Source organism: Rhyacophila brunnea, unplaced genomic scaffold (genome assembly GCF_057557595.1).
Source record: "Rhyacophila brunnea isolate RB1 unplaced genomic scaffold, BYU_Rbru_1.0 scaffold_11, whole genome shotgun sequence".
Lineage (NCBI taxonomy): Eukaryota > Metazoa > Arthropoda > Insecta > Trichoptera > Rhyacophilidae > Rhyacophila > Rhyacophila brunnea.
Genome location: NW_028232763.1, coordinates 19,781,165 through 19,808,849, shown reverse-complemented (window position 1 = coordinate 19,808,849; position 27,685 = coordinate 19,781,165). Strand labels below are relative to the sequence as shown.

The window sequence follows — 27,685 nt, the reverse complement described above, 5'->3', positions numbered from 1 at the left end:
GATCCCAGTAGGTATTTCACTTTTCTTAATTAAAAGTCACGTAAATACAATGAAAGCAAATTTGACTGTATGGCGACCTCAGTCTTGGATAACTGCTCCTGTGATATTCGAAGTCCAGAGCGGGTATGGTTTGGTGGGGCCATTAACTTCAATATTTGTAAACCCTAAATTTCATGAAAAACTGTTTTTGAACAGCACCAATCAAACTAGTTTTCAAAATCTTTCATGAAGATAATTTGGAAAGTTCTATATTCAAAAGCATATATTGAGGGTAACTGCAGTGACGATTAACCCCGCTAGGACTGCAAGCATTCCTTGGGGGCGGTAAATTATGAATAGAATGCGTATAAAACAGATTTTGATATTAAATTTCGCATTTTTTTTCAAAACTTTCGTGCGGCGCTAACGTTATAATATGCAAGTGTTCTTTGGCTTAAGATATTTTGCACATAAGAAAAAAAAAATCTTTTTGACTAAAAAAATATTATTGATTGACTTATATGTCGTGTGTACGTGGTCTAACGGTTCTAGTTAAATATACCATTGGAGCCAAAACGTTGACGAAACCCTTGTTCTGAATATCCTGAATATATGTAATATATTTTCCTGAATATATGTAAATGGAGTATATACAAACCTCTGAGATCCCTAATTATCATACAAACTCTGATATGAGCGATTGCTTTTACATCTTAGTTTGCATGGCAAACTAGAACATGGATTCAACGCTTTATATAGAATACACAAAATGTTCCATTTAGAAGACAATTGAAAAATTTTGGTTAGTGTCCATTTGTGTCGTCCGCGATATGATATAAAAATTATACGATAACCGCGATGATTATACTCGATTCCACTAAATGATTTGTGGTGCGATAATTAAGTCAGGACCCCCCCCCCCTTCCCTTTATATGTTGCTCTTCAGCTCACCTCATCATAATATATTTGATGTTTCAGGTGTAAAAAATTATTTAGCAAATGCACTTTGCTTGAGCATCTCTGACAGGTGATTTTGTTAAGTCAGACCAAGGCGGTGGATTATAAGCACAGATCGCACTTTCTCATGTCAATCGGTCGCGGTCAGCGAACGTAAACAGACGTGCAGTGATTTCCTCGCTATATATTGAATTTATTTTATTTACACATTTTTCCTAAATATTCCATTATTTCAATATTTGCAACATGTTTCATTCAAATTTTTGTATGAAACATTTCAAATCGTTTTAAGATTACCGACTTACATAAACGTAATTTAAAAAAAATCTTACCAGTTTATTGTGTTACAGTGATACATATACTTAACTAAAGTGTTATGAGTTTTTAAGGCGATCTATTCCGATTAATGTGCTGTTAAACTAGAAAACTAAAATGTGTCTCAGGTGCTATAAATCAATTATGATACAATGCGTATGCATATTTTTTTTGGCATTTCATATACAAGGTTAGTAGTAATAAACTATTAAAAAACCAATTCATACATTGACATTTTTTACAACTACAATTCATTAAAATTATTATGATCAACAATACACTTCAAAGCGAGTCTTGGCCACTTTCAAGAAATATATTTACTCCCCTTTACCTGCCTCAAGCTCCTTCCACTGCTTTAGCCTTAGTTTATGTCACCCTACACTCATTTTTCCTCACCCTTCCAATTTCGTAAAGAGGAATCCATTGGATTGTCTAATGTTTTCCTTCTTTAAAACATAGATTACCCAATACTGCCACCTCACTAACAAATTATTCTACATTCTACCGGAAACATACAGTGTGTGGTTTTCAATCGGCAACATATATCTATCTCAATATTTTCCTTTCAAAAAAATCCAGCTTATTATATTTTTTGATTACGTTCAGCACTCAGTAGGAGCTAAATTTTAACTGAATTTGTAATACGTAATGGATATCTATATTATAACCTCATAGTTTCCCGAGAAACTCACCTATAGCTATATAAAATATATTTATTATAAACCAATTAATATATTATATTAAAAATCCTTGATAACGATAATACTAATTATTATTAAAGTAATATTAATATAATATACCTAATTACGAAAACTTTTCATTGAAAACTGACATGATGAACATGTTGGAAGGTTTTTTTTTAAATTACCTACTTATATATTATAAAGCCAAATTCTTAATTACTTACAGATTTGATTGATGCGCATATATATTATATGGCCTTAATAAAGGTAATATACATTATATGAATGAACCTTTAAATATCAAAAAACATCTTAAACGTGCACATAATAATTATTACTGGTCGTCTTATATTTCAACACTTTTTAAATACAGTTATTCAAAATATTATATTGAATATTCGTAGTAGAAATATGAAATACGCAATATTTTCATTGAACTTGCATACTTGAAATAATTAAATTTCGAGTAGATAAATTAATATACATTCATATTATTGATATAAAAGTTTGACATCACCCCTTTATAACAAAATCAAAACAAGGTTTAATGATTTTCATACATACAATATGAATTCTGAAAAATTGTTTAACAATATATGTAATAATAGCCAGATGTACGAAACAATATCTAAATTATCATTAATTATAAGGAATTGCCTCATGTAATAAAACAAAAAAAGATTGCCTTAAATCCCCGAAAAAAGTTGGGACCTACCTTATCACATCATCATCTTTTTACTATTGCTAAGGACAAAAAAATATTATTTCCATCATCATCAGCCGGGGTCGATCCACTGCTGGATGAAGGCATCCCTAGCTCTCTCGGTCTTCCTCTTTTCTCAGTCCTTAGTTTTTTGCTGAACGTATATCCGACGAACTTTATGAGCTCGTCTATACATCGAGTTTTAAGGAATCTCTATGGTGGGTATGACGGCGTTTTTCCAGCGGTTGTCCATTCGCCGAGTGGATAACTGCAAGCACAATTGATAACAATTAGTGAAGTCACCAAACTGGCCAAAATATCTTCTAAAACATTCCAATAAAACGTTGTAATGTTATGCAAATGTTCCCTAATATTTAAAGGAACTACCACATATTATGAACGTAATATAATCTAATTAATAACAATTTTTGTTGCGTAGCAACTGCATTGTTATTTTTTATTTACTTTGTTCATTTGTCATTGACTTCAAAATAATGTTTTTAAAATTGGAACTTTACAGAAGACCTGTGCGCCTTTTTGTCTCAATTTTTTGTATTTATTGAAAATATAAAATTTTGTTACATAATATATTGTTATACTACTCGTGTAAAATTAGTGCAATAAATTGTAAATTTATTATAAAATGCAGTTCTGAATTATACTAAAAAGTTATTTAAAAAATCTTGTTATTATGTAGGTATATTTAACTTTGAATTACTCACAATGTTACAATAATTCATTAATGCCGTTATTTAAATAGTCATGAATAATGACATACACACTAAGGAAATCATTTAAAACATATTATAGAATTATAGTAATAATTTCATAATAAAATAATATTACTTAACTATGTCACTTGTCCAATTAATATAATAGCCTTCGCGTAATTTCAGATTTACGATTAAGCACGTCGTATTTTGTGATAAATTGTTGTATTGCTAAAACACTTTTCGTGCTACTTTATAATGCAAAACTACACTTTAATATACATTTCAGTATTATGCAAACAGAAGAGAATTCTTATATCCGTCAGTTATATACATCGGTGTAATACAATATACGTACACAAAAGCTAAGCCGGAAATAGCGATCTTTATGGAAGTGCATCCATTGGAAATGTTTTCTTTTGTTGTTACTTGATTTAACAGGGTTGAAATAATTTTGCAGAATTTTGCTTATTTTGCAGTAAGCATAATAATTTACTTAGGTATCATGATATATTCAGTAAGTAAGTATAGTTTTTTTTAAACTACGTAATGATATTTTTGTAAATTGAATAAATGTTATGATATAGGCAGTTTATGTAATGCTCTAGTAATGTGACATAGATTACTTCATTACACAACCTAATCAAGAAGAATGTTTTATAAATAATATTTTATTACCATTAATAACAGTACTTACACCGGAAAGACTTATTTAGATCATTACATAATCTTACGAAAATAAATCGAACACCGTTTAATTATTAAATAATAGAAAACTAATTACCATAAAAGGTTATAAGAAAATATCGATAATATTATCGATTCAAATCATTGTATTACCATGGTGCCATGTTTTATACATTTATAGCCCCTATCGTAAATCGTTACAGGTACCTACCCCACTTGTCAGATAATTGTAGGCACCTACACCTTTAATGGCAAGCATTAGACGGAAGGTGTTACAACACGCAATAAATAATTGTTGGCTTAAGGGGGAGCGTAATAGTTATAAGAGTGACGGAATTTTGAGATACCACCTCCAACTATAATAATTAAATAAAATTTACAAAAAAATATCGATACTTATTAAATATTTGAAGAAATAATATATATCATTTATAATTTTTTATTTAAATACTTCTTATCGAAGTATGTAATTTGAAATAACTATATATGTTGGAAACTTTATTATTAGTGTTTACAAACTATCCGGAAAAACACTGAAAATATTATTGTCATAGAAGGGATGCTCAATTTGATATCAATAAAAATGCTTCTAAGTGAAGTCGACAATCAAATTATAAAATATTACGATTAAAAATATTTGATATTATATTCGGGACAACTGATCAAACTACATTTACTCGTTGTATTTTTTAAACATCTTTAATTACATTTTTACGGTATTGTTTTGTCTTATAACACATCACTAATAACAACTAGATATCTCTAATAACTATTATACCCCACCTTAACTGAAGTTTTCAAAAGACACGAGGTTATTCGTAGTGTGAAACATTTACGAGAGTTTCCCTTATCCTTATACGAATATAAGTTAGTATTCCAACAATTTATTGAATTCAATAAAACATAGAATGCATATTTAAAGTAAGTAATTAATTTGTTAGTGTGCCTTATTTAAACTATGACTTTAAAAACTAAGTAGTACATTGCTCCTAACTTTAATTCCCTTATGTATGTATGCCATTGATCAATGGCGAAGGGTGACTTTTTGAAAGAGGTAGGCTGTGGGAGTAACCATGCTTGTCAGATATATTTGCGGGAAATAAGAAGATAACCTAATATTACTACTGATGAATAGGTACGCTAAAACGAAGAAATTTCAAAAGCTTAATTGGTTTGTTATAATTAGTTTATAAAAATAAGCAATTGGTTTGAATTACTTATGTATTTTCCTAAACATTTATAAACGTAACATACGCTCAAAATATATTACCTATCATCTTTGAAAATATCCGTTGTTGTGTATATATTATGTTCCATAACAATTTATAATTTAACCCGTAAAACTAGACATTTTAAAATACTTCTATATTTAAAACACAGACTTAGGTAGGTATAATATCAGATATATAATTTGTCTAATGAGTGAACTAATAAATAAATAAAAATCACGAGATAAATTATTTTATATTTTTAACAACAATCAATACATATTTATGTGATTGAATCCCATAGAAATTATTTTTTAAACTATCTTCTTATTAATTATTTTGAATAAATGTGCTCTCGCGACGTAAGCGCTAACGAAACAGCTTGTTGAAATGAAAATAAAAATTATTTTTCTAAAGAAGGTAGGCTTTAAATAATCACCTAGTATGGGGTCTTCGCCACTGCCATTGATTTCAAGTTAAATAAGGGAAGATTATTTTTAAATAATATGTAGCAGTAGTTTAAATAATAAGCTACATTTCGATAAATTCCGACAAAAATGATCTTGTTACATTTTATTATGGTTTAATCTGCATAAGCTATTATTTGAAATCCTCGATTTTGGTGTAAATATCGCTTTTAAAAACTAAAAGAATATTTTAATTCAAAATAGTATTACTTGTAAACATTTGAGTACCAAAAATGTGCATGTTACTGAGAATTCAATATAATATTATGTGAATGTTCACATTTATTTGTATTATTTATTTATTTATTTATTTTGCTATGTATTTTAAAACCATTATGAAAATAATGTTAACTTAAAAAAAGGTGAAAGCTTCAAGCTCACTTGGATATATTAATCATAGTTATACGGGTCGCACAACAAAGCTTTTTTTAACTTTCAAAGTTTGACTATCTAACAAAAGTGAGGTGAAGTCCGAACATTCAGTATAAAATTACCATTTTGCAGATTTTTCTCTATTTTCTTATCAATAATTTTAGTTAGACATACATATATAAATGACTTTATCGAGGTTTAAGGCCTTGTTAATTTTATTAGTGCATAATATAAATAATTTTTATCTTTCTACATTCAATAACATTTTTTTCCTCTATAATAATCATTAATAATTCGTCATATTTATCTTATCATCGTGTTTTTGAATATTCATCGTATGCAATATTTTTTTTATAAATAATTAATTATGTAATAAATGAAAAAAAATACGTCTAATTAAATATTTAATACGTATTTTTTTTTTTAAATAAAACGCTAATTTTTATTGTGAAAACGAAGATATAATTGTTTACAATTTTATACAATTTAAATGATTATTCAAATTTATGTTATCAAAAAACATACAAAATGAGCTATAATAAATAATTGATTTTTGAATTTATACTTCTTTTGGCGCGTTTGGGAAAACAGATCAGGGTGTATTTTTGGCGTGTGACGCCGATGTAACGCATTTGACGTGTGAGAAAAGTTGCGCTCGCCGATGCAACACAATTTACTATTATGATTATTCATTAGGATTCATTAAAATTATTTATCAATAAATATAAGAGATAGTGCTGAATAAAAATCAATAAAAGAGATGGGCTGACGCCGTAGAAGTGGACTGGCTTCATATAGGAAGACCCGGTAACTGGAGAAGTGTGGCGAGAGACCGGAGTGAGTGGAGAGCGGTTGTGGAGGAGGCCAAATCCCACACCGGGATGTGGCGCCGTGGAAGAAGAAGAAATACATAAATTTTGTGAATGTTGAGTTGGTAAATAATTCAAACAATGGTTTGTTGTAAATTGACAATATTTAGACACTTCATACACAAAAATACATATTTTTATTACAGTTTTGGATAATATTTGTCGGATATTAGCTGTGGAAGACAATAGTAATTATTATGTTTCATCACAAAAGCCAATATCACGTTTTAATAAAACCATTAAATAGGCTATGTTTTACTTTTGATTTGTGATAAATTATTATTGTTAATGAAAATAGCTGTACAGTCATCTGTTTAAGGCGAAGTCTTCACTGAGCCTTTTTTAAAGAGGCACCTAGCGGAAAAATACGAAGCTTGCAATTTGAGACATTTTTTTGATAATTTACAATTTCAACTGTATTAATGAATAAATATGTATCTGAAAACATTAAAAATAAAAATATTTTTTATTTTAAGTCAAAGACAAACTTACAATTGTAAAAAATGTAATAAAATGTGAATTTGTTCTATCGGTCCGCACCCTATTATTACATATATTTTATGGTCATATTTATTATTAAAATTTAGTTTATTAAGTTTTCTAAGCATCACCTAAGCGATTTTTGACATTTTCATAGTTTTAATATTTTTTATATCTATTTTAAAAAACATCGATTTTTATAAAAAATATAAATGTGTATAACTTGAAATCCTTTATATTTATATTAATATAAATATTTTATTTATATTTATAAAAATAATTGATTTGATATAAATAAAAAGGATTTCAAGTTATACACATTTATATTTTTTATAATATCGATGTTTTTTAAAATAGATATAAAAAATATTAAAACTATGAAAATGTCAAAAATCGCTTAGGTGATGCTTAGAAAACTTAATAAACTAAATTTTAATAATAAATATGACCATAAAATATATGTAATAATAGGGTGCGGACCGATAGAACAAATTCACATTTTATTACATTTTTTACAATTGTAAGTTTGTCTTTGACTTAAAATAAAAAATATTTTTATTTTTAATGTTTTCAGATACATATTTATTCATTAATACAGTTGAAATTGTAAATTATCAAAAAAATGTCTCAAATTGCAAGCTTCGTATTTTTCCGCTAGGTGCCTCTTTAAAAAAGGCTCAGTGAAGACTTCGCCTTAAGCGCAGATGGTCGAAATAGCGGTTTGCTAAATTTTTCAAACACAGGTTTTGAGATTTTTTTCTTCCAAAGTAGGTACATTCTGCAATAATATCAATTATTCGCTTACATTATATTATTGCCGATGGTACTTATATCGATAAAATACCCCTGAGACTGAAATGAATATGATCATAACAACACGGCAATAAAATTTGATTTTTTATTTATTCATCATGTGCACTTCTGAATCGATTATAACCGCTGTATGGCAAAAATGAGCTTTGGTCCAATACAATAATTAAATTACAATTATCATGTGCTATATGAGACACCGACGAATCGCGTACGTTTTCATCAACCTAATCCACATTTATTATTACGCTAAAACTATTGCATATTTGAATAAATTTCCATCAAATTATAGCTTAAAAATAAATCGTTCTAAACTATTTGAATGCTTAGTGACTAAGCCTTAGTCAAAACAATTCATTATTTTTTTGCTATTTTAGTCCAAATAACGTTTATTGTTAATACAATCATTACTAGGTACTATAAGTAATTTAATACTTGGTTTTCTATGATAATATATTTGAAACGGGTTATTCTTTAGGTTTTTTTGGTCGTTTAAAATTTACTCTGTTATTAGTATATTATACTAATCTCAGAATTGGCACTATAATCCCTTTAATTGAATATAGAAATTCCAATGCAGAACCGGTTTTTATTAAACGACATCCCAGGGCCAACCGCGAAAAGCCAATATACTTTTTCTCATATCTCTGAAACCAATTATTGCAAATTATGTACTAAATAAAATTATTATAATTCATACAAAAGATTAACATTATCATTGTAAAAGGATACCTTAATTTTACATTATTATTTTTAATTATTGGGGTTTCACCAGCACATTGAAGTTAGTGACACCATCAAACCTTACCTGGTTTTAATCGAGCGTATCATGGAATCCAACATGTGTATGTGAAGCATAAAAAAAATATGGCTGGAAATGTTTCAATAGCAGTTACCTGAAATTGAGATTTCCGTGCACTTAAATGTGCTTTGAGTCAATTTACATGACTTTAAGTTAATATTACCCAAAATTATAAAAGTGTCAAAAACTAATATAATACTGCCGAACAATCTAAGTGAAGAGTTTTTCACGTTGGCCGTATGACCCCGTAATTTTTCTAAATCTATAAAGGCCTTTGTGGCTGATTAACCTGAGCTGATTAAGCTGATGTACCCGATTTGAACAGTTATTCCTTCACCGTACACTTTCCATGACATTTCTAGAGAATGTGGCTTGCATTCTGTATTTCCCTGCCCATGGACATGTTGAATGGGAAATAAGACCAGGCCCATGGAGCCTGCCAGCGAAGCCACCATGTCCACTCAAAAATTGAACTGTATAATGGTCCATAGTCAAAGCGGGTAACAGTATAAATAAAATAACAAAACGATTACAATGTCATGAAATATATCTGTAAGAAATGAAAATGAAATTAAAGACTACACTTTTTATTTATACAAGAGCTGTAAAATAATAAACTTATTTTATTTTATTGAAATTGTATGGCAGTAGTATTGTTCTGGTAAATTAATTATTATTGATTTGTACAATGTAGAAATCCTGTAAAATATGATGTGTCAATTTTCTTGCTATCGCTTCACGTCGTCTGGATGCAAAATGTGTAATTGGATGCGCAATCATGCGATCATTCATCCAGAATACCGCAAGTTACCGCGAGCTGGACGCCTTGCTTTTGCGGCAATTCGCGGTAAATTTGGATCAACCAGTTATAAGAAAAAAACCATAACGTGATTTGAGTATTGATTGAGTTAAAATCAGTTATGTTTCTGTATGTGTAACTAAATAACAAACATACCAGGAACGTAACAAAATAGAAGTAACAGTTACAACACATACTAAAGTTATAACGCACAGGTTAACAAGCAGGCTAGCCTAGCTCATACATACCTCAATGAATTAACTGAGGTTATTAATAATAAATTAGTGTCTATATTGTGATTGCAGGCAATGCGTTATTGCGCAAATTACATATTGTAAAGGAAACGTGCAACATTCTTATCACTGGTGCGTGAAGCGTTGCGTGTCTATGTTTTAATACAATAATTATTAAGTAAACTTAAAATGAACATAAATGAAAGATATCACTATTTTTGGGTGTTTGATATTTTGAATAATCTATACGTACTTATAAACAAATTGAGGATCTGTCTGTAGGATGGCGCCAAGGGTGATTGACACGCCCGGGTTCCAACCCAAATATTGCCCCCCCCCTCTCAAATACATATTATATATTTTTCACCTACCTAAATATTTATATCACTCAAAACAAAAATTGTAACATATATTTTTTTAAATAATATTGGTTATGAAGAAAAATTGCGCCGCAGGTAATTTTTTTCGCTATCCGCGAATGCGTAAAAATGAATGGCTTTATGACTCATTTCATTCCATGGCACCTTACAGCCTATGCCATATAAAGAATTTTTATCATAGATCGCAGATCTTAGGTAGAATTATTATTATGATGTATTTTAAATTATATTTACATTAGATAGTGCGTCGTATATTTCAACATAAGATTCGATTTTAGTAATTGAATTTATTGATATTTAATAACATATAATTAAAAAATATTTCATCCGGATATTTACCCCTCCCCCCCTCTCCCAAAAGCTGCCGCCCAGGTGCTGCATACCCTCAACGCCCCTCGTTTGGTGCGCCCCTGTATGTTTGTAATTTTTGTATATTAACATTTTGATCAGCGTTTTGAATATAGTCATAGTTCCGTATTTCATACACACGACATCACAAGCTATCGCTAGTCTAATGTAATTATTTAAATACATACGTCATTGCAAAATTAGTCTACTTTTCAAACTAGCTCTTTTCAAACCCACAATTAATGAGGCTATCGGGGTAGACGAGTAGCACTATTTATCGAAATTCCGCTTCCGAAGCCAAGGTCACGGTTTCGAATCTTGCATCTGACAAAGTCAAATACTTTAATTTGCATTTATATCCAGACCATCGGACCCAATCATCGAATACAAAACAACCATTTCTCGTAAAAAAATCTGTTACTTACATAACTTACTTAATCAGGAGGTAGCAAAAATCTGCATTGGAGTGTCGAGTCAATGACAATGTTGAATACTGATAAAATGATAATTACCATTTTGATTATAATAATATTCATAAATCTAAAATCCTTTCCTCCTGTAGTGTAAATAATACAAATAATGCATTATAATTGAATTTTAAAATAAAAATTAATAATACATAGGTAATTATATAGATAATAATTAAATCACGCCCACAGTGGGGAGAAAGTCGTCCTTTAAAATCGCGGAATCGCATGCTGCAGCTGAATCAAATTCAGATGCCATTTTTTTTTTAAATATTATAATATTGTTTAGATCCAGAGCATTGACCTAGTCCTAATGTGTTAAGGTTAAACGAATAGCTTTTACTCCGCAAAATAAAAATAAATGTATATGTGGATAACCTTCATTCTATGGAAGCCCATATTATGCTTTACTTGGACGGTGGTGTAAATTTTGTAGTAATTACCCTTTATTGAATGTTTTAAAGTACTACCTACATTATTTAAAGTTTTGAAAACGATGCTTTTTTTCAATGTCAACTATCTCAGATTAATTATATAAACTGAATTGATAAATTATTTTCAAATTATGACATTGGGAAGTAAATTTAAAATGGTATATTTTGATGTAATAATAAAATATAATCTTCAAGTAGATATTATGTACTGAGTATAAATAATAATATTTTGACGTTTCAAAAATCTATGAAAAATAAAAGAAACTTATTTGCCTGTTTAATATGCCTAAGTAAATGCCCAGATTTCCATAAATATTACCTAAATAACAGACTTGAGCACTGTACTCGTATCGATTTGTTTAGTTACATTTATGTACGAGTACTAACCCAAACTGCAAACATCTTACACAAGCTGTTAATGAAAGTGAATTTCTTCCGTGTGTTTGTATTTTTTTTAAGAAATAGCCATGACTCAGATATTTAGCAGGTATTCGGTAACTGCCACAATAATTATTCTATATTACGCCTCTCCTATGACGATATGACGTATAAAAAAACATATCAAGTGGGTATACTAAATTAAAACTCACGGCGTTCAGTATAAAAAGATGTTCTTGCACTGCAGCGCAGGGGTCGGTAGTCGATATTGCCTTTTCTCCGAGTGCCAATTTTCCAAAATATAAATAATTAAATATTCAAGTGTGTTATTAGCAAAATATAATAGTATCTATATACCTATTACATACATAAGAACCTCATTAAATTTCAGGAATTTGTTTGACCAAAAATTATTTTAATCGAAATTTAATGAGGTTGCCTGCAACTTGTTGCCAATGTGGACACGGCATTAGGCATTCTAAAGAGACACCCAAATATTTTTTTTTTTAAATCAACAGATATTTGATTGCAAATACTATTAAAGTATTGTTCTGAGCAGGTTTTTTACAGCACATATTTTTAAAACAACATTATAATATGACAAAACTTGTGGCTTACCTAAGTTTTTCCTTATTATGACAATACCGAAACTCAAATAAATATAATCGATTTTCAGATAAACCAATTTTATTATTATTTTCTATAAAATCATCATTTTTTAATGAAATAGATGGTATATGAATATCTCTGAGACAATTTCAATGATGAACATAATCATAAAAAATAACTAACTATAATCGGAAATCATTCGACAACACTTTTGATACTACTTTTAAAATACATATTTAATATTAATATTTATATTTAAATAATCATATTATTATTTAATTCTTGGTGAGAATTTAAATATCCACACGTAAATAATGATTGAACTATACAGATGTTTAATTTCCAATGAGAAGAGAGTTTTTTTTATTTTTATATAAAGCCTCAATGAGCAAAATAAATTAAAACTACTATAATAGTATATTGAAACTAGTTAAAATTCCTCGTCGGCGCCCAATTGCATTGGTGCCTTGTTATTCCACTGCCCTTGAGATGTAACCCCACTAGTTATGGAATTTTTATTTAATTACCTGTTTATTAAAAATGTTACATAAATATAATATAATAATATAATGTAATTGTGTATGTAATGTATAGCCTACCGAATTTGTTCATTGTGTCATTTTGTTGCACGCGTGCCGATCCCTGAGTTAGCAGATGTTAATCGCATGAAAGTGAAGTGACTGTTATTTGGTTGGTAGTGAAAGTTATTTGTCTCGGCTCACGCGTCTTAAACTATTACGATCTGTATGTACTTCATACTGACCGTAATATATTGCGCTAATGTATTTACCTTTTAAAAGTGTGGTAGGTACCTATGTGAAAAGAAAATTCATGGCTATAAGCGCCACCGCAGGAATATACATTATTATTATTACCTGTACGCAGTTGTTCATAACTTTACTTTATTTGAAACCAAATCGTCTCTGTTCTGGCAGAACACACTAACTGGAGAATACTAGTTTTGAGTAATTTAACTTTGAAGTTGTTAAAGTGTTTGACATGGTCTATCATGTGAGTTTATTAAGTAATCGTAAAAAGGTTGACTTTAAAATAAAGACTGTTTATTTATTAAGAAGGTTTCCAGACGGTAAAGTTTGAAATAAGGAACATTTTGGTATAACTAACTCAATATGTAATTTTTTCGAATTAGTGTCTTCTGCCAGAACAGTGACGAAATAAGAAATTGACATACGCTGTTCTCCAATCGCTTATATACCTACATTATTGTTATGACGTCATCATCATCATCATTAGCGTGTATCTATGCACCCATGGCGAAGAGTGCATGTTAAAGAAAGTGAGAATGTAGTAGATAGGTAACTGAAAAAAGTCTTGTGTAACCATATTTACTGGACTATTATTTACTGAACATAAGATATTAGATACGTATAGTTTACTTTTTTATAAAATATAGGTATTTTACTGAAAACACAACATGCACTAAAATAAATATTATACAAAAAAAGTAATGCCAACCGGAAATCGATCGTGCGCCAACAAATCCAGACACCATCGACCTGCATACAAAATAACTTTGGAATACATATACAAAGCCTTTGTTTATATGTGTTAGTAGAAGATTCGATATATTTGGATACAGAATATCGATGTGTATGTGAATCTTAAATTCAATACAAGACGGATGGCTCTATTGATGTTGTTTTTCGCTTACAATGTATTTAAGTTATTCAAATTTATATTTCTTAAGAAGGTAGGCTATATATTTATTATTTAAAGCCTACCTTCTTAAAAAGACTTGGCGAAGACTCTATACTAAGGGATTGTAATCCGATTGTTTAAAGATTAAACAATCGCCTAGTGTGAAGTCTTTGCCACTGCTATGCACTTCTGTATGCATGCCTCTCAGTGATGATTTCACTTATGTTGGTCTTACTTAACTATTCGTCGATCGAGCATCCTTTACACCTAAACCGAAGACCTACGCTCGAGAAATTTTATGAACCGAACCGCTTAATAAATTTACTGATAGGGGCTCGATTTTTTGTTATAAAGGTACCTAGTTTGGATGAATAAATGCAATATAAAATTTCTTACATTCATATCTTCTAAAGATTTGTGCCGCAGGCGAAAAATTCTCTCTAATAATATCGTCGTTAATTTGTCCACAAGATGGAGCACCGGTCTCGAGGATTTTACAAACCGTAGCTGTACTCCTGTCGATTACGCCACCTGTTTCCGATGTTGTATACCTCTTAGGCGTAAAACCCACTTAACGCAGCGAGTGGGGCTCTCGCGCAAAATTTCACAAGTGGCACGTAAATCATCGAAAATACAATGTTATCAAATACGCCAGCGCACACTGGATTTGACGACGCATTGTGCCCGCCTGCCCCATGATTCATCGTTTTTTGGCTTCTCAGCGATACGAATTAACGAAAATACAACGTAGTCCATTCATTGAACACGGCAAGCAAAATCACGCTCCTGGAAGCGTCGTCGATAGACGGGCGAGAAGGCATTATTTAATAACAGTGAAGTCATTGTTTAGTTATTGCGTGTCCGATATTTCGCTGGTAGAATGATGTCATCGTGAACATTAATTACAAGCCCCGAGAAATTTTATAATATTTTTATTGCTTTGTTATGAGAGACGCTGATAATAATAATTATTTTGTGCTTCTTGAGCCCCTTATTACATAGGTGAAGGGTACAAGGGACAACTTCGTGGAGAGCGCACCAAGCGCCGCTTTGGTGGGCTTTATGCCTTAGGTACCAAGGAATGATCATATTTATCCAGCAATAATAATTGTCTCTTCTTCAAATATCCAACCTATTTTGATTTGATGTTTTTAACAAACTCAATGTAGATACATTATTGTTTGTTACCTTATCCCATCATTCCTTTTTTGTTTTTACACGACGTAATGTCCAGCAAACATCTCTTTGCCACATTATGCTACTCACGTTTCTGTAACTCTCTATTAGATACCTACGTGATATAATATTGTGATAACGGGAACTGCAAATTTGCGTGGTTGAACAACTTGCATTTTAGGCACAGTAGTAGGCCACTTTTGAAGCGTGTCTGTAAATTTATCAACATGCAGTTGGCCGTATCACAGTTAACCGTGAGTTATTGAATCGCAAATAGATGGCCGTATTGTATTGATATCAATTTTATGTATAAATAAACCACTGAAAAATACGTGATAAAACCACCGGAATACAAGGGGAAAACAGAAGAAAATAGGTGGGTAAGTAAATTAGAAATACAATCATATTGTATACTATATTATATTTATATTAAATTCTGGTAGGGGCTCGTAAGTATCAAGTCGTACCTATATCTGATAATAATGACAACGTTAACATCGGATGTTTAAATGTTCTTATTGAATCTAATAAAATTCCAATGGTCTATGAACAACGCGTTTTTTTATCCTAATGATATACGGCCATCTCTTTAATATAACTTGCACCTCTGTCTTTATATAAATAAATAACGTAAAGTAAATTGCCATTTCGATTCCCAAGCGTAGCATAATATGCCTCCACGTAATGTGAGGTAATTAAAAATATTTTTATTGCGAATGATCGTCAGCCATTCACCTAACCGGCCTATCTGATTGGTTATTTGCTCTGGATCAAACATAGATTCTAAAAGAAGCATATCATTTTTGACAGATACGTGATTTAAACGCGCTTAAAACAAAACAATGGCGTTCTAGTATAACTGCACCGTGGTGTAACGCAATGCTTATAATATATTTCATAATTTCAAATGAATATTACAAAAATATTTTTTTCAAAAATCGGCATGGGTATTTGTTCAATTTTGCAGGCGGTTCCGGCCTCTCGGTTACCTCTCGTGCGCGTACCTTTAAAAATGTTGCGTGAGAGTTTTAATGCCAGAGGCTCATTTCGAACCGCGGAAGTATTTTAAATATTGACATTGCTAGATAGTTAGGTCACTCATGTATAATGAGTTGAACGAATTCGATAACTATTCAAGGTAGACAAGAAACTACGGTATTTTACTACTTTTCACCAGCTATTATTACTATAATTAATACTTTCGACTATCACAATTTTATTATTCGTTTCGTTTAATTACGAATATAGGTTAATTAATAATCATCACAGCCACTTATGACTCATTTCCTGATTAAGACATCTTCTTCTTTCTTCACTTTTCTCTATTTTACAACGTTTTTCTTAGCCCGTATTCTAATTTGTCCGGTGGTTCTTTGTCCGGTACAAAGCTTGCAATCGATTTTTAACTAACTTCCCGACTAGCTAGACATTTGAAACTTTTAGAATATATCAGAACACGATGCAAATGCATTTTTTTAATACTTTTAGCCATCTTTAAGGTGAAGCCTTTACTGGGCCGTTTTTTAGGGCACCTAGCGGAAAAATACGAAGTTTGCAATTTCTGATTTTTTTTGATAATTTATAATTTCAACTGTATTAATTAATAAATGTGTATCTGAAGACATTAAAAAGAAAAATATTTTTTGTTTTAAGAAAAGATAAACTTACAATTGTAAAAAATGTAATAAAATGTTAATTTGTTGAATCGGACCGCATCTTATTATTACATATATTTTATGGTCATATTTCTTATTAAAATTTAGTTTATTAAGTTTTCTAAGCATCGCCTAAGAGATTTTTGACTAGTTCATAGTTTTAATATTTTTTATATCTATTTTAAAAAACATCGATTTTTATAAAAAATATAAATGTGTATAACTTGAAATCCTTTTTATTTATTTCAAATCAAGCTTCAATATTGGGACCATACATAAATAAAATTTGATTAGATGAAGTTTATAAAAGAAAAATATTATAATATATTATAATTTCTGCATGTTGGCTATTCGGCGTAAAACGTCAATATTTATTTGCTTGATTTTGATAATCATACACAACTTCACAGAATTATTAAACTCATTATATCGTTGTCCCCAGTTACCCAAGCATTTTGAACATAGTCGATTGATTAAGACGAGGTATACCTAGGTACCTTGCCGGTAACACCGATTTGAGTCCCGTATAATTGAGGCTATTCAGCGATTAGGAATACACAAATTATATAATTTGATTTTTTACGGCGTATTGAAAACCTGTGTTATTAAAAATCTATACAACATAATATAGAAATACGACAATTTCAATATTAATTGTTATATTTTTCCTGAAAGGTCGTAGTTCTATTTATCGCTGTTCTGTTTTGACAGTATCCTATTCTTTCATGTTCTGTTACTTCATGTGCTATATTCATGGAAACGTCATGTACATACTACCGGTAGGACCTTTAAGCATTTATTGGATGTTGTGATTCGTCCAGTGGTAATCTGTTCCCTACCCATCTTCACTTGAAGGTTTTGACACATTGTTTTATTTCCACCACTGTTTGGTTCATTAAACATTTATGTATTTATCGATCCCACCGCGTTATGTCTAACATACTTACTGTCCACACCGAGCTACGTTATTATTTTTTTAATCTCATTTTAATTTCAGGCCCATATCACACAACAGATTAATAAATAAAATTCCGATAGGATATACCCCCAGGATATACACTATATTTTTTAAATGGGTTTAAATGTATGAGTGTCCTACGAAAATGAACGACACAATATAGACATGCAATAGTGTGTGTTGCAATCTTCAAATACACCAATATTGAATACTGCATAAACCGAGAGCAGTTGTCAGAACGAAGGACAAGCTTAGAATAACGTATTCTTGATACGTGCTTAAGTTTATTCCATATTCTTCCACACTCGAGATTGGTTGCCTGTTACTCCACACCCGTTAGGTATTTCAGTTCCCATTATTTCTGAGTTCCCTGGTCCATATTTTGTACATAAAATATAAGTATATAATATATTTACATTATACACTTAATGTTTCAGGGATGGTGGAAGGCCACTGTTCAATATTTTATTCAGACGCTGAGTTCATTTCATTCAATAAAAAAATTTTACATATCCGCCTACCTATAATTATTAATATTTTTTTTCTATTTCTCGTTATTTTTTAAATACCTTTAAGGTACCTACTATCATGTTTAGGCTTCATTAGTATATTATAATATTATTATTATCTACTATAATCTATTTATAACACTGTTAAATGTTTATTTTCCTCAAAAAAATTATAAAAACTTTTTATTTTGTTTCTGGAGGTCAATGTCGAGTATACAATCAAGTCAAACATTACATTGCAATGAACAACCATATATTTTCATGTTGTTTCATTCTTTGTTATTGTTTATTTTCCCATCTCTAAAAACACACAAATGCCAGGCCTGATCGAGTCAAAACGTTACAATCACTATAAGACCAGGCCTGCAACTATGTGTATTTTTATTACCATATTTAAATAAATAGTTGCGGGGTGATTCATAGTGACATATACTAGTAGGTATTATAAATAATAAGATTTTTGTACATATAATTATTTTAAACCTTCACGGACTAATGAGCTTCATGTATTATATTATTAAACCATCACTTATTAACTGGAAGACCCCACTGACCTTGTATTCATACAAATGGTTATGCTAATTGATTATTATAACTACTGTATTCTGGAGGTGCTCTATAATATAATTGAGTCCTCTTCCGTAATACACAAATAATGGGTAATAATTCAAACTTAAAAAACCTTGAATTAATAATGATTGCCAGTTATTTTTTGGTAGACTGCAAATTATTATTGTTGTCATTTTAATAATTATTGCTTACATCACTAAGTATGTATTCGAAATTAATTGAAATGTACAAAAATCCTCAACAAATGGGTACACATTAAGTTTTCAAAATCTATATGCTTAATAGATTCTTTCTTTATATTTACAGGTATCTATGGCCAAGAAGATGATCAACCAAAGAGGCCTGAAAATGTCAGGGATCTATTTAATACCTCGTCTTGCCTTAATCCTCCGTACAGATGTCCACATCCAAGAATTCAATTCTTTATGTATACTAGGTAAAAAAATTACATATTCTTCGGTTCGCTTCCAGTAAATTAAGTAAATTTGTAATAGAATACTATTAAATTTAGTACTAGAAAATTGGCCGTTAGTTTGAAAACCGTCAAGGCCGACAATTAAATGCTTATTTAAATATTTCAAAGATGGCAGTATACCAAGCGTCTTTCTATTATAATATTACTAGGGTTTTTTACCCAGCTTCGCTTGGGGATTTTCTTTGCCGTTGGTGTATTTTTACTTTTCCATATTACTTAAAACAAAATAATGTGTCGATAGTTCTCTTGTCCAAAGTGTCAGACTTAATAGTTCTGATTTTATGTTTGTTTGGTTAGATTTCTGCAATGCAGACACAGGCAATCTTGTTGAATTTTTTCTCATCTGCTATTATTTTTTTGGATTACCTACTCATTAGACTGCACCATAAAATTTACCATGGGAGAAGCAATCATTATTTATGCTACGTATTTCTATCGATTGATTGCAAAAGTAAGGCAAATCAAAAATTGAAGCCTTGTCAGACTGCTGAAATACGTTCTTGATAAATACCATCAAGTAAGTTTCCGTTGATCGGCCTGCCCTAAATCCTATGCTGTTCATTCATTGTAAATGATTCAAATTTTGAATAAATCAGGCTGTGCATGATCATGTCAAGAACTTTTATGGTACAGGATAACAGCTACCAACACGTTGATCTCCACTGATAACTCTGTAGGCAGGATCACATTTAAACCTAAAGGACACTAAGCTAAAACGTATTGGACGGCGCAAAAAACGCAATTTATTCAAATTAATTTTTAGGGCTACGAGGCCCCTACCATATTATGGGTCTTGGATTATAACCCCTATAGAGCCCTATGGTAAATCCAACATTTCTGTAGGTACCTATGATTCTTATGAATTGGTGTAATCTTTGACGGGTTCCATGTTTCCGGAATGATAACCGTCGACATTCTAAATATTCTTGTAATTTCAAGAATATCTTCATTGGCTTACAGATACCTAGCTACAGACCTACAAACTTTTTTGTAGAATAGCCAAAAACGGAACTATGAACTATCATAGGACGCCATTTTGAAAATTTCATTCGAATGTCAGATTTTGTCCAGTTACGAGTCTTATTTGGGTAGTTTTCGACAGTGGCTCCCCCATCCCATTTTTCAGATAAGTTTGTAGGCCTGTACTGTCGGTGAATTCTGAATTCAAAACATGATATTTTGAATAATGCATACAGACAATTTTGTTGTTTCGTTTCCAAGGTGACCTATTATTAAGAATATAAATAATAATATATGTGTTGATTGTTATTTTGGCCAAGGAATCTTCAGTAAAAATTTCAATGCTTTAGAGCCTGCCATTTCGGATTCTTTATATCCAGACAATATTTGTGTTTTATAGTATAGTATAGAGATTATTAAATGCTACAATTAAATTATTTGAATACTATAGTCTCATCTGTATCTAAAATATTTTACCTATTATTTCAAAGATGGCAGTAATCCAATCTCCACAATTTCATTCTAGGTCTACACAAGCGCTGGGTGAACTCATAGATGTCACTGATCAAAGATCATTATTCAAGTCTAAATTTAATCCTAACCATCCGGTGAAAATTGTTATTCATGGATTTGGCGGAGGAAGAAACTTGTCGCCGAGTACTGATATGCGAAAAGCTTACTTCACCCGAGGAAATTACAATATTTTCATCGTGGATTTTGGAACCCTAGTCAAGGAACCCTGCCTTAGTCAGGTGACACTGATATGAATGTCTTGTAAATCCATTTCACAATAAAATTATTATTGATTGTTATTCGTTTCAGATTGTGTTGTCGGTAGTATTGCCAATGAATGAAAACAATAATAATATATTCTTATCGTGATTACCGTATAATAGTGTTCACAATATTAACTTTATTGGTAACTCAGCTATATTTTTCTTACTTGAAATTCATTGTAACGTTAATGTGCAATAATTGGTAAATATTAGGATACCATCATTAATATTTGTTTTCAACATTACGATGAAATACTTTATTTAGAGAGCAAAGGCATTTAATTTTTTACCATCGCTGTGATTATTTTAATAATAGACAGTACTAATAGTAAGTTTAGTGAGATTAAAAGTTGAACCTTACAGGTGTTCTTACAGAACCATGTTTCTCATCGCCGTCGGACAATAAATACAGATGGACAATTATTTCTGATACATACCAGGACATTTCAGAAGCTCTTTTTTTATTCAACGAATTATTCACTATATATAAGAATGTAACATTCTTTAATAAACATCACTTCAGAAACATACCAGCCAATGTACTTTACCAATTTAGCCACCTGCACCGCACTTAATTTCGTTGTAATTTGATAGAATGCAGATGACTAGATTGTTAAATGACATTAGCCTGAACATTTTTTTCTAATCTGTATGTTTCTGTAGTGTTTTCGAATTATTATTTTATCCAAATAATTTGTTAAATGTAAATTGAATTGTCGAGTCACAAAATCTGCTCAGGCCACCTTTTCGACTCACAGTCACAAAAAAATTTTTACTTCGTTACTACTACGTAAATCGGATATCATTTTATTTTGTCATCATATCGACTGTAGAAAGGAAAAAAGAAGTAATCCACACAAATCAAATTTTACAGAAGTATTTTTAAAAATGTTTTTGTTATGGTTTTCGGTCAACCTTAAAATACAAAATAGACGTAACCGTGAAGTGCTTGATAATTAATAATTTGGTTTTTATATCCCTAATCTGATATTAATTATTGAGTTAACTAACAAAATGAATGGTTAATCCTTACAGCGTTGACGGCACAGCTGTTGTATAATATATAAATTAATAATATTTCTTTTCAATTCAATCCTTTCATTCTTTAGGTATCCCAGATATTACAATGAAATTTATATTGAATTGAATGATTCTATTAAATTATTGAAATAAATTACAAAAATTACAACTAGATAGCATGGGGTCCACGCTTCTGCAGCCAGTGCATAGCCCAACTCGTGGAATATCTTCAGTATCACCCGCGAGGAGTGCAACCAGATCAACTCCATTTGATCGGCTACAGTGTCGGTGCACACATTGCTGGATTGGTAGCAAATCATCTACAGAGTGGAAAACTTGGAAGAATAACAGGCTAGTAAACAATTACAAATGTTATTTTTAACAATAATGACAGTATTTATGTAAGTGATTTTAGTCACTGTCAACTAGACAATATTTTTTTAAATTCAATATATGATTCGTTATATTATCCATATTTGTTTTGTGGTTTTTTGTCATTGTGTCGTTATAATAATCTCTTATTGAATTACCAAGATCTAGATCAGTCCAATCCGTCAATCATAAGCTAGTAGCTCTCAACAGCATTTTTGGTAGCTCTCATATGAAGGGTAAGGTGAAGAACATGTTGTCACATTTTTAATTTTTTTTAAACTGGCAATGCAGTCTCGTAGATCGAAGCGATTATTACAAAATGGTATTTCAGCATCAACAGTAATAGTCAAATCATTATAGAGCATTGAAAATTATCCTACAGGCTAAAAACAAGAAATGTCCATTTTGTTTAAAGTAAAAACATATATTGTCTATGGTCTACATTCACGTTACACTTGACACTCTTGATAGTGCATAAGAATCGTAAACCAAAAGTCTCCCTCTGTGAAACGCCGGACAAACGAATGAGTGCTATAACCAACACCAGACAAAAACCGACGCCATTTAGAGTCATTGGCTTATCTCAATTAACGATATCTCAGTTTGACATTGGTGTGACATAGTGATAGGTTCTTCTCCTGTACCCTTCATATCATATATGATTGACGTCAGTGGCGAGGTGTGGAGGGGTATGCTGTGACGATTCGACATAAATAGTGCCCACTAAAGTTTGTCAGTCTTACTTATTTGTTTTCATTGAACTAAGAATACAATGTGCAGATGGTACTGGTTAGTTTTTTTAAATTCAATTAAACCCTGCCTAAAACAAACCACGATACAGTCGAACTTGGTTATTACGAGGAAGATGGGACCTACTGAATTTGCTCGTTGTAAGTGTTACTCGTTATATCAGAGAATAAGTATTTTTAAATGAGCGGTCACATAACACAAAAAGACTACAAAAGAAGTTGTTTATTGTAATGAACGCTGGTAGGTACCTACTTACTTCACAAACCTTGGATTTTTTTTCAACCATATGCGTGGATACTTTTTCAATCTTATCGGCAAAAACACCAATTAGGTAGGTACTTAGGCACTTAACTAGTGTCATAAACGTAGTCCGAACCCGGCGGCATCTTGTCTGGATGGATTTTATTGCTTAGGGTTAAAATGTTTTTAAACGATCGACACATTAACAGTCTTAATAAAAAATTTTAGGATATTTTAGCTCAGTATACCCGATAAGTAGGTTGTTAGAAAAATGAATAAAAGTATGGAGAAAATCATAAACTAAAATGTCAACGAATGTTTTCTCGTTACATCCGATATCTCGCTATATCCGTGATCGTAATAACCAAGCTCGACTGTAGTTTAGGTGTGCTATGGGCGATCTGACAAAATAGTGCACACTTTTTCAGTCATACTTATTTGTTTTCGTTGAATTAAGAATACATATTACCGATGGTGTTCGTTAGTTTTTTTAAATTCAATTAAGCCCTGCCTAATCCAAGTCGTCAAATAGTCAAAAAATATTCTTCTATCTATAAAATATCTAAAATTATGGATGATTATTTAATGGCATAATTGAATTTTAGAAATTAACAAACACTATTATTTACATGGTAGTCTTAGTTCAATGAAAACAAATAAGTTTGACTGACAAAATTCAGTATGTACTATTTATGTCGGATCTTAACAGCCTACCTCCACCCTTCGCCACTGGTTGACGTATCTTAGTCAGCCATATTTGTAACAATGATCTTCAGCGACTTCACTATTCCCTTAGACTCCATGCCAAAGATTTCTCCTGCATTTGTGAATAAAAATATAATACATATGTACATACCTACTACCTATCAATAATTATTGTCTAGATATATTTTTTTTCAATTTGAAGGTCATTGTCAAAATATAAACATTGAAAAATATAAATATCCTTTTAAGTAGGTACCTCATTCATTCGTTTTATTTTACAGGACTTGATCCAACGATAGTGTTCTATATGGGAAACAATAGTTCCAGGGATCTCGATCCCACCGATGCACATTTTGTTGATGTTTTACATACTGGAGCTGGAATATTGGGTCAATGGGGACCTAATGGCCATGCTGACTTTTATCTCAATGGAGGCACAAGCCAGCCAGGATGTGCACATGACACTATATTTAGTAAGAATGTTTTTTACTCTAGTTTAATATTTGAAAAAATTTCTGCCCTCTATCGGTATTTTATAAAGATCATATTATCACATAGCAAGTATTCACACCTTTTTATTAGTTAATGCAGAAAGCAAATAATAGATGGAAGTGGATGGGTTTATTAATTTTAATTACTCTATCATTTCTTTCAGAAACCCTTTCATGTGATCATACAAAGGTGACGCCATATTTCATTGAATCGATAAATAGTCCAGAAGGATTTTGGGCAGGCCCTTGTCCAAACCTGGTTTCATATCTAATTGGATGGTGCGAACCAAAGGACACAGAATATGTTTTAATGGGAGAACATTTAAACCACGAGTATGTCAAGTTTTTTGTTCAATTTTAAACAATAAAATAAGAAAAAAAAACTTAAATTATAATATAATAATTAATGATATTTTTTTCAGAGCCAGAGGAATTTTCTATGTTTCTACAAATGCAAAACAACCATATGCAAAAGGATTCCCGGGAAAGAGAAATGATGAAAATAGAAGAAGACGTAATACCGAAAATAAAATACAAGAATAATAAAAAGTCATTACAATATTATGTAGTAGAACTGTGATTAGAAATATATGTCAATAATTTACCATTCGTCAGTAACAATAATATAAAATTATAGGCAGTTCGTCACGTTGCATAGGGTTAGATTTAGGTTATTGGCCATGTTTAGTTTTGAGTTTTAATATAATATGTATAATTATAATTAATGTGTGTAGGTAATTTATATGTTAAGTGTGTATGATTTATTATTATTGTAACCATTGTAAATAATTATCTGTAAATGTAGTTAATTGAAAGGTTTTATTGTTTTTATGATTTTTACATGTCACCTAAGGTTTTAATAAAGCGAGTGTATATTGTATAATGATAATAATATAGTGTGTAAAGCCTAAAACGTTAATAAGAGGAAGTGTAATGACTAGCGACATCTAGTGACAGAATTACGAAACATGAAATTTACCAAAAACATACTTTACTTTTATACTGCACTGGGCATGTAAATATGCGCAAACGAATCGAGTCTATGTTGCGATTGGCATTTAAGCCCGATTTTGCACCAGTTAATATTTAACAGATTGTAAAATAATTGGCATGCATCCTTAGGGTTAAAACTATGAATGATTCAGAAATCTGTCCTACACGGATAAGAGAAACAATCATACTAAATTGAATTAATAAAACATTCATAAAAATATGTAATAATAAGATTAATGCTTTCAAGGACCCTCAATTTATCACATTTTAAACACTGTTGAATTTTAAGAATGTGTAAAAAATATATTGAGTTTAGATAGGTTGGTAGGTGCCCGATGCCAGGCATGTCCAACTTCAAGTAGGCAGTGATCTTACTTTGCCATTGCCATTCTTCAACTTAAACAATCATATTATATTTGGCTGAGAAGATTAAGGCTTTACAAATTAAATAACAATCTTGTATTTCCCAATCGTTGTGAAAATTTAAGGCGTAGGGATTCACATCTTCTCGTTATCACGCTTTGACGGCATGCCATGGTTGATGCAATATGAATCATTTGACAAAACAAGATCATGCAAGGCTCGACTTCCCTTTCAAACCTCAATGAAATCATATTAGGTATATCACAACTGTATATACATGCTTTTTACATTATCAACACTTAACTATAATAATGTGGTGCCTATGGTGCAATCGACCAAAATCCAACTCATAGTCGACATGTCGATCGTAAATGACACGTTGGACATGTATGCAATAGGTTATTACTAAAATCGTACAGAATAATGTATAACACTCCACTCCTGAGGCTACTCTGATAATAAGTAGATTATAATCATTGTTTTATAAAGAAATTTATGGGTATTATTTCTTCCAATTATGTTTTATGAAACCACCAGGTGCATGCAGTGATTTTTACTCATAGGGATGCTGATAAAAAAAATACATACAAACCTATTATTTGCTACATAATATTGTGGGGGGGGGGTTTATGCCAAAAATTGGTAAGTTTCGAAATCATGTTATAGAGGAATTACAAATTTAAGTTTGACATGCCCTCTAAAATCAGGCATGTTGCTAATTTATTGATGACCTTGATTTTTTTTCTAGCATACATACTTATATTATATAGATACGTAATCAGTTGTTAACTCTGAATACCTAAATTATCGGCATACCAACTTTTGGCAGCAAACCCACAATATTTTAGTTATTATGGAGTCTAACTGATTCGGAACTATTCATTCTATCAAGATTTAAAATTCAATTAAGAGCATACATAAGTGAAACGGCAAATAATTTTCAACAGTAGGTGGGACGAAATTTTGCAATCGGAGACCGGCAGTCGAGGTGTGACCACATCAATTCGTTTTGTGATGGCGTCGGAGGAATATATTCTTATATCGTGTAAAGATGACTAAAAAACGTTACGCATGTACTTGAAAAAGAAAACATGTCGATAAATGTATTATTATTACTACTAATATAGGTAACAATAAACATAACATTAAATGGTCGCATGTTGAATTTTTATGACTAATTATATTGCGTTCGGCATACGTCATTTGTACAATCCGCGCTTTGCCTAGTCACGATCTTTTTAGACCATTGCCTACTCGCATAGCAAAGGAAGGAAAAAACAAAAGTTATTACACATCGACAATTATTCAGACAAATAATAGCTA

The 27,685-nt window shown here is 30.9% G+C and overlaps 1 protein-coding gene across 2 annotated transcripts; it reads left to right on the top strand.

Moving 5' to 3' along the window:
- The first annotated feature begins 1,068 nt into the window (after positions 1 to 1,068).
- Positions 1,069 to 27,625, top strand: LOC147078464 (pancreatic lipase-related protein 2-like). Of its 2 annotated transcripts, XM_085959793.1 has the most exons (7): positions 1,069 to 1,441; positions 19,524 to 19,653; positions 21,179 to 21,404; positions 22,622 to 22,799; positions 24,797 to 24,988; positions 25,171 to 25,339; positions 25,429 to 27,625. In XM_085959793.1, exons 1-7 carry the CDS (start codon positions 1,369 to 1,371, stop codon positions 25,547 to 25,549), a joined length of 1,089 nt encoding a protein of 362 aa, XP_085815919.1. In that variant the 5' UTR covers positions 1,069 to 1,368; the 3' UTR covers positions 25,550 to 27,625. The 2 variants fall into 2 exon arrangements, with proteins under 2 accessions (XP_085815919.1, XP_085815927.1); XM_085959801.1 differs by lacking the exons at positions 24,797 to 24,988; positions 25,171 to 25,339; positions 25,429 to 27,625 and having other exon boundaries at positions 22,622 to 22,804.
- The last annotated feature ends 60 nt before the right edge of the window (positions 27,626 to 27,685 follow it).

Coding starts and splice junctions, on each gene's coding strand:
- LOC147078464 (XM_085959793.1), top strand. CDS start 1,369: ATGTGTCTCAGGTGCTATAAATCAATTATGATACAATGCGTATGCATA. Junction 19,654..21,178: donor CAATTCTTTATGTATACTAG/GTAAAAAAATTA, acceptor ATTTCATTCTAG/GTCTACACAAGCGCTGGGTG. Junction 21,405..22,621: donor AGGAACCCTGCCTTAGTCAG/GTGACACTGATA, acceptor AATTACAACTAG/ATAGCATGGGGTCCACGCTT.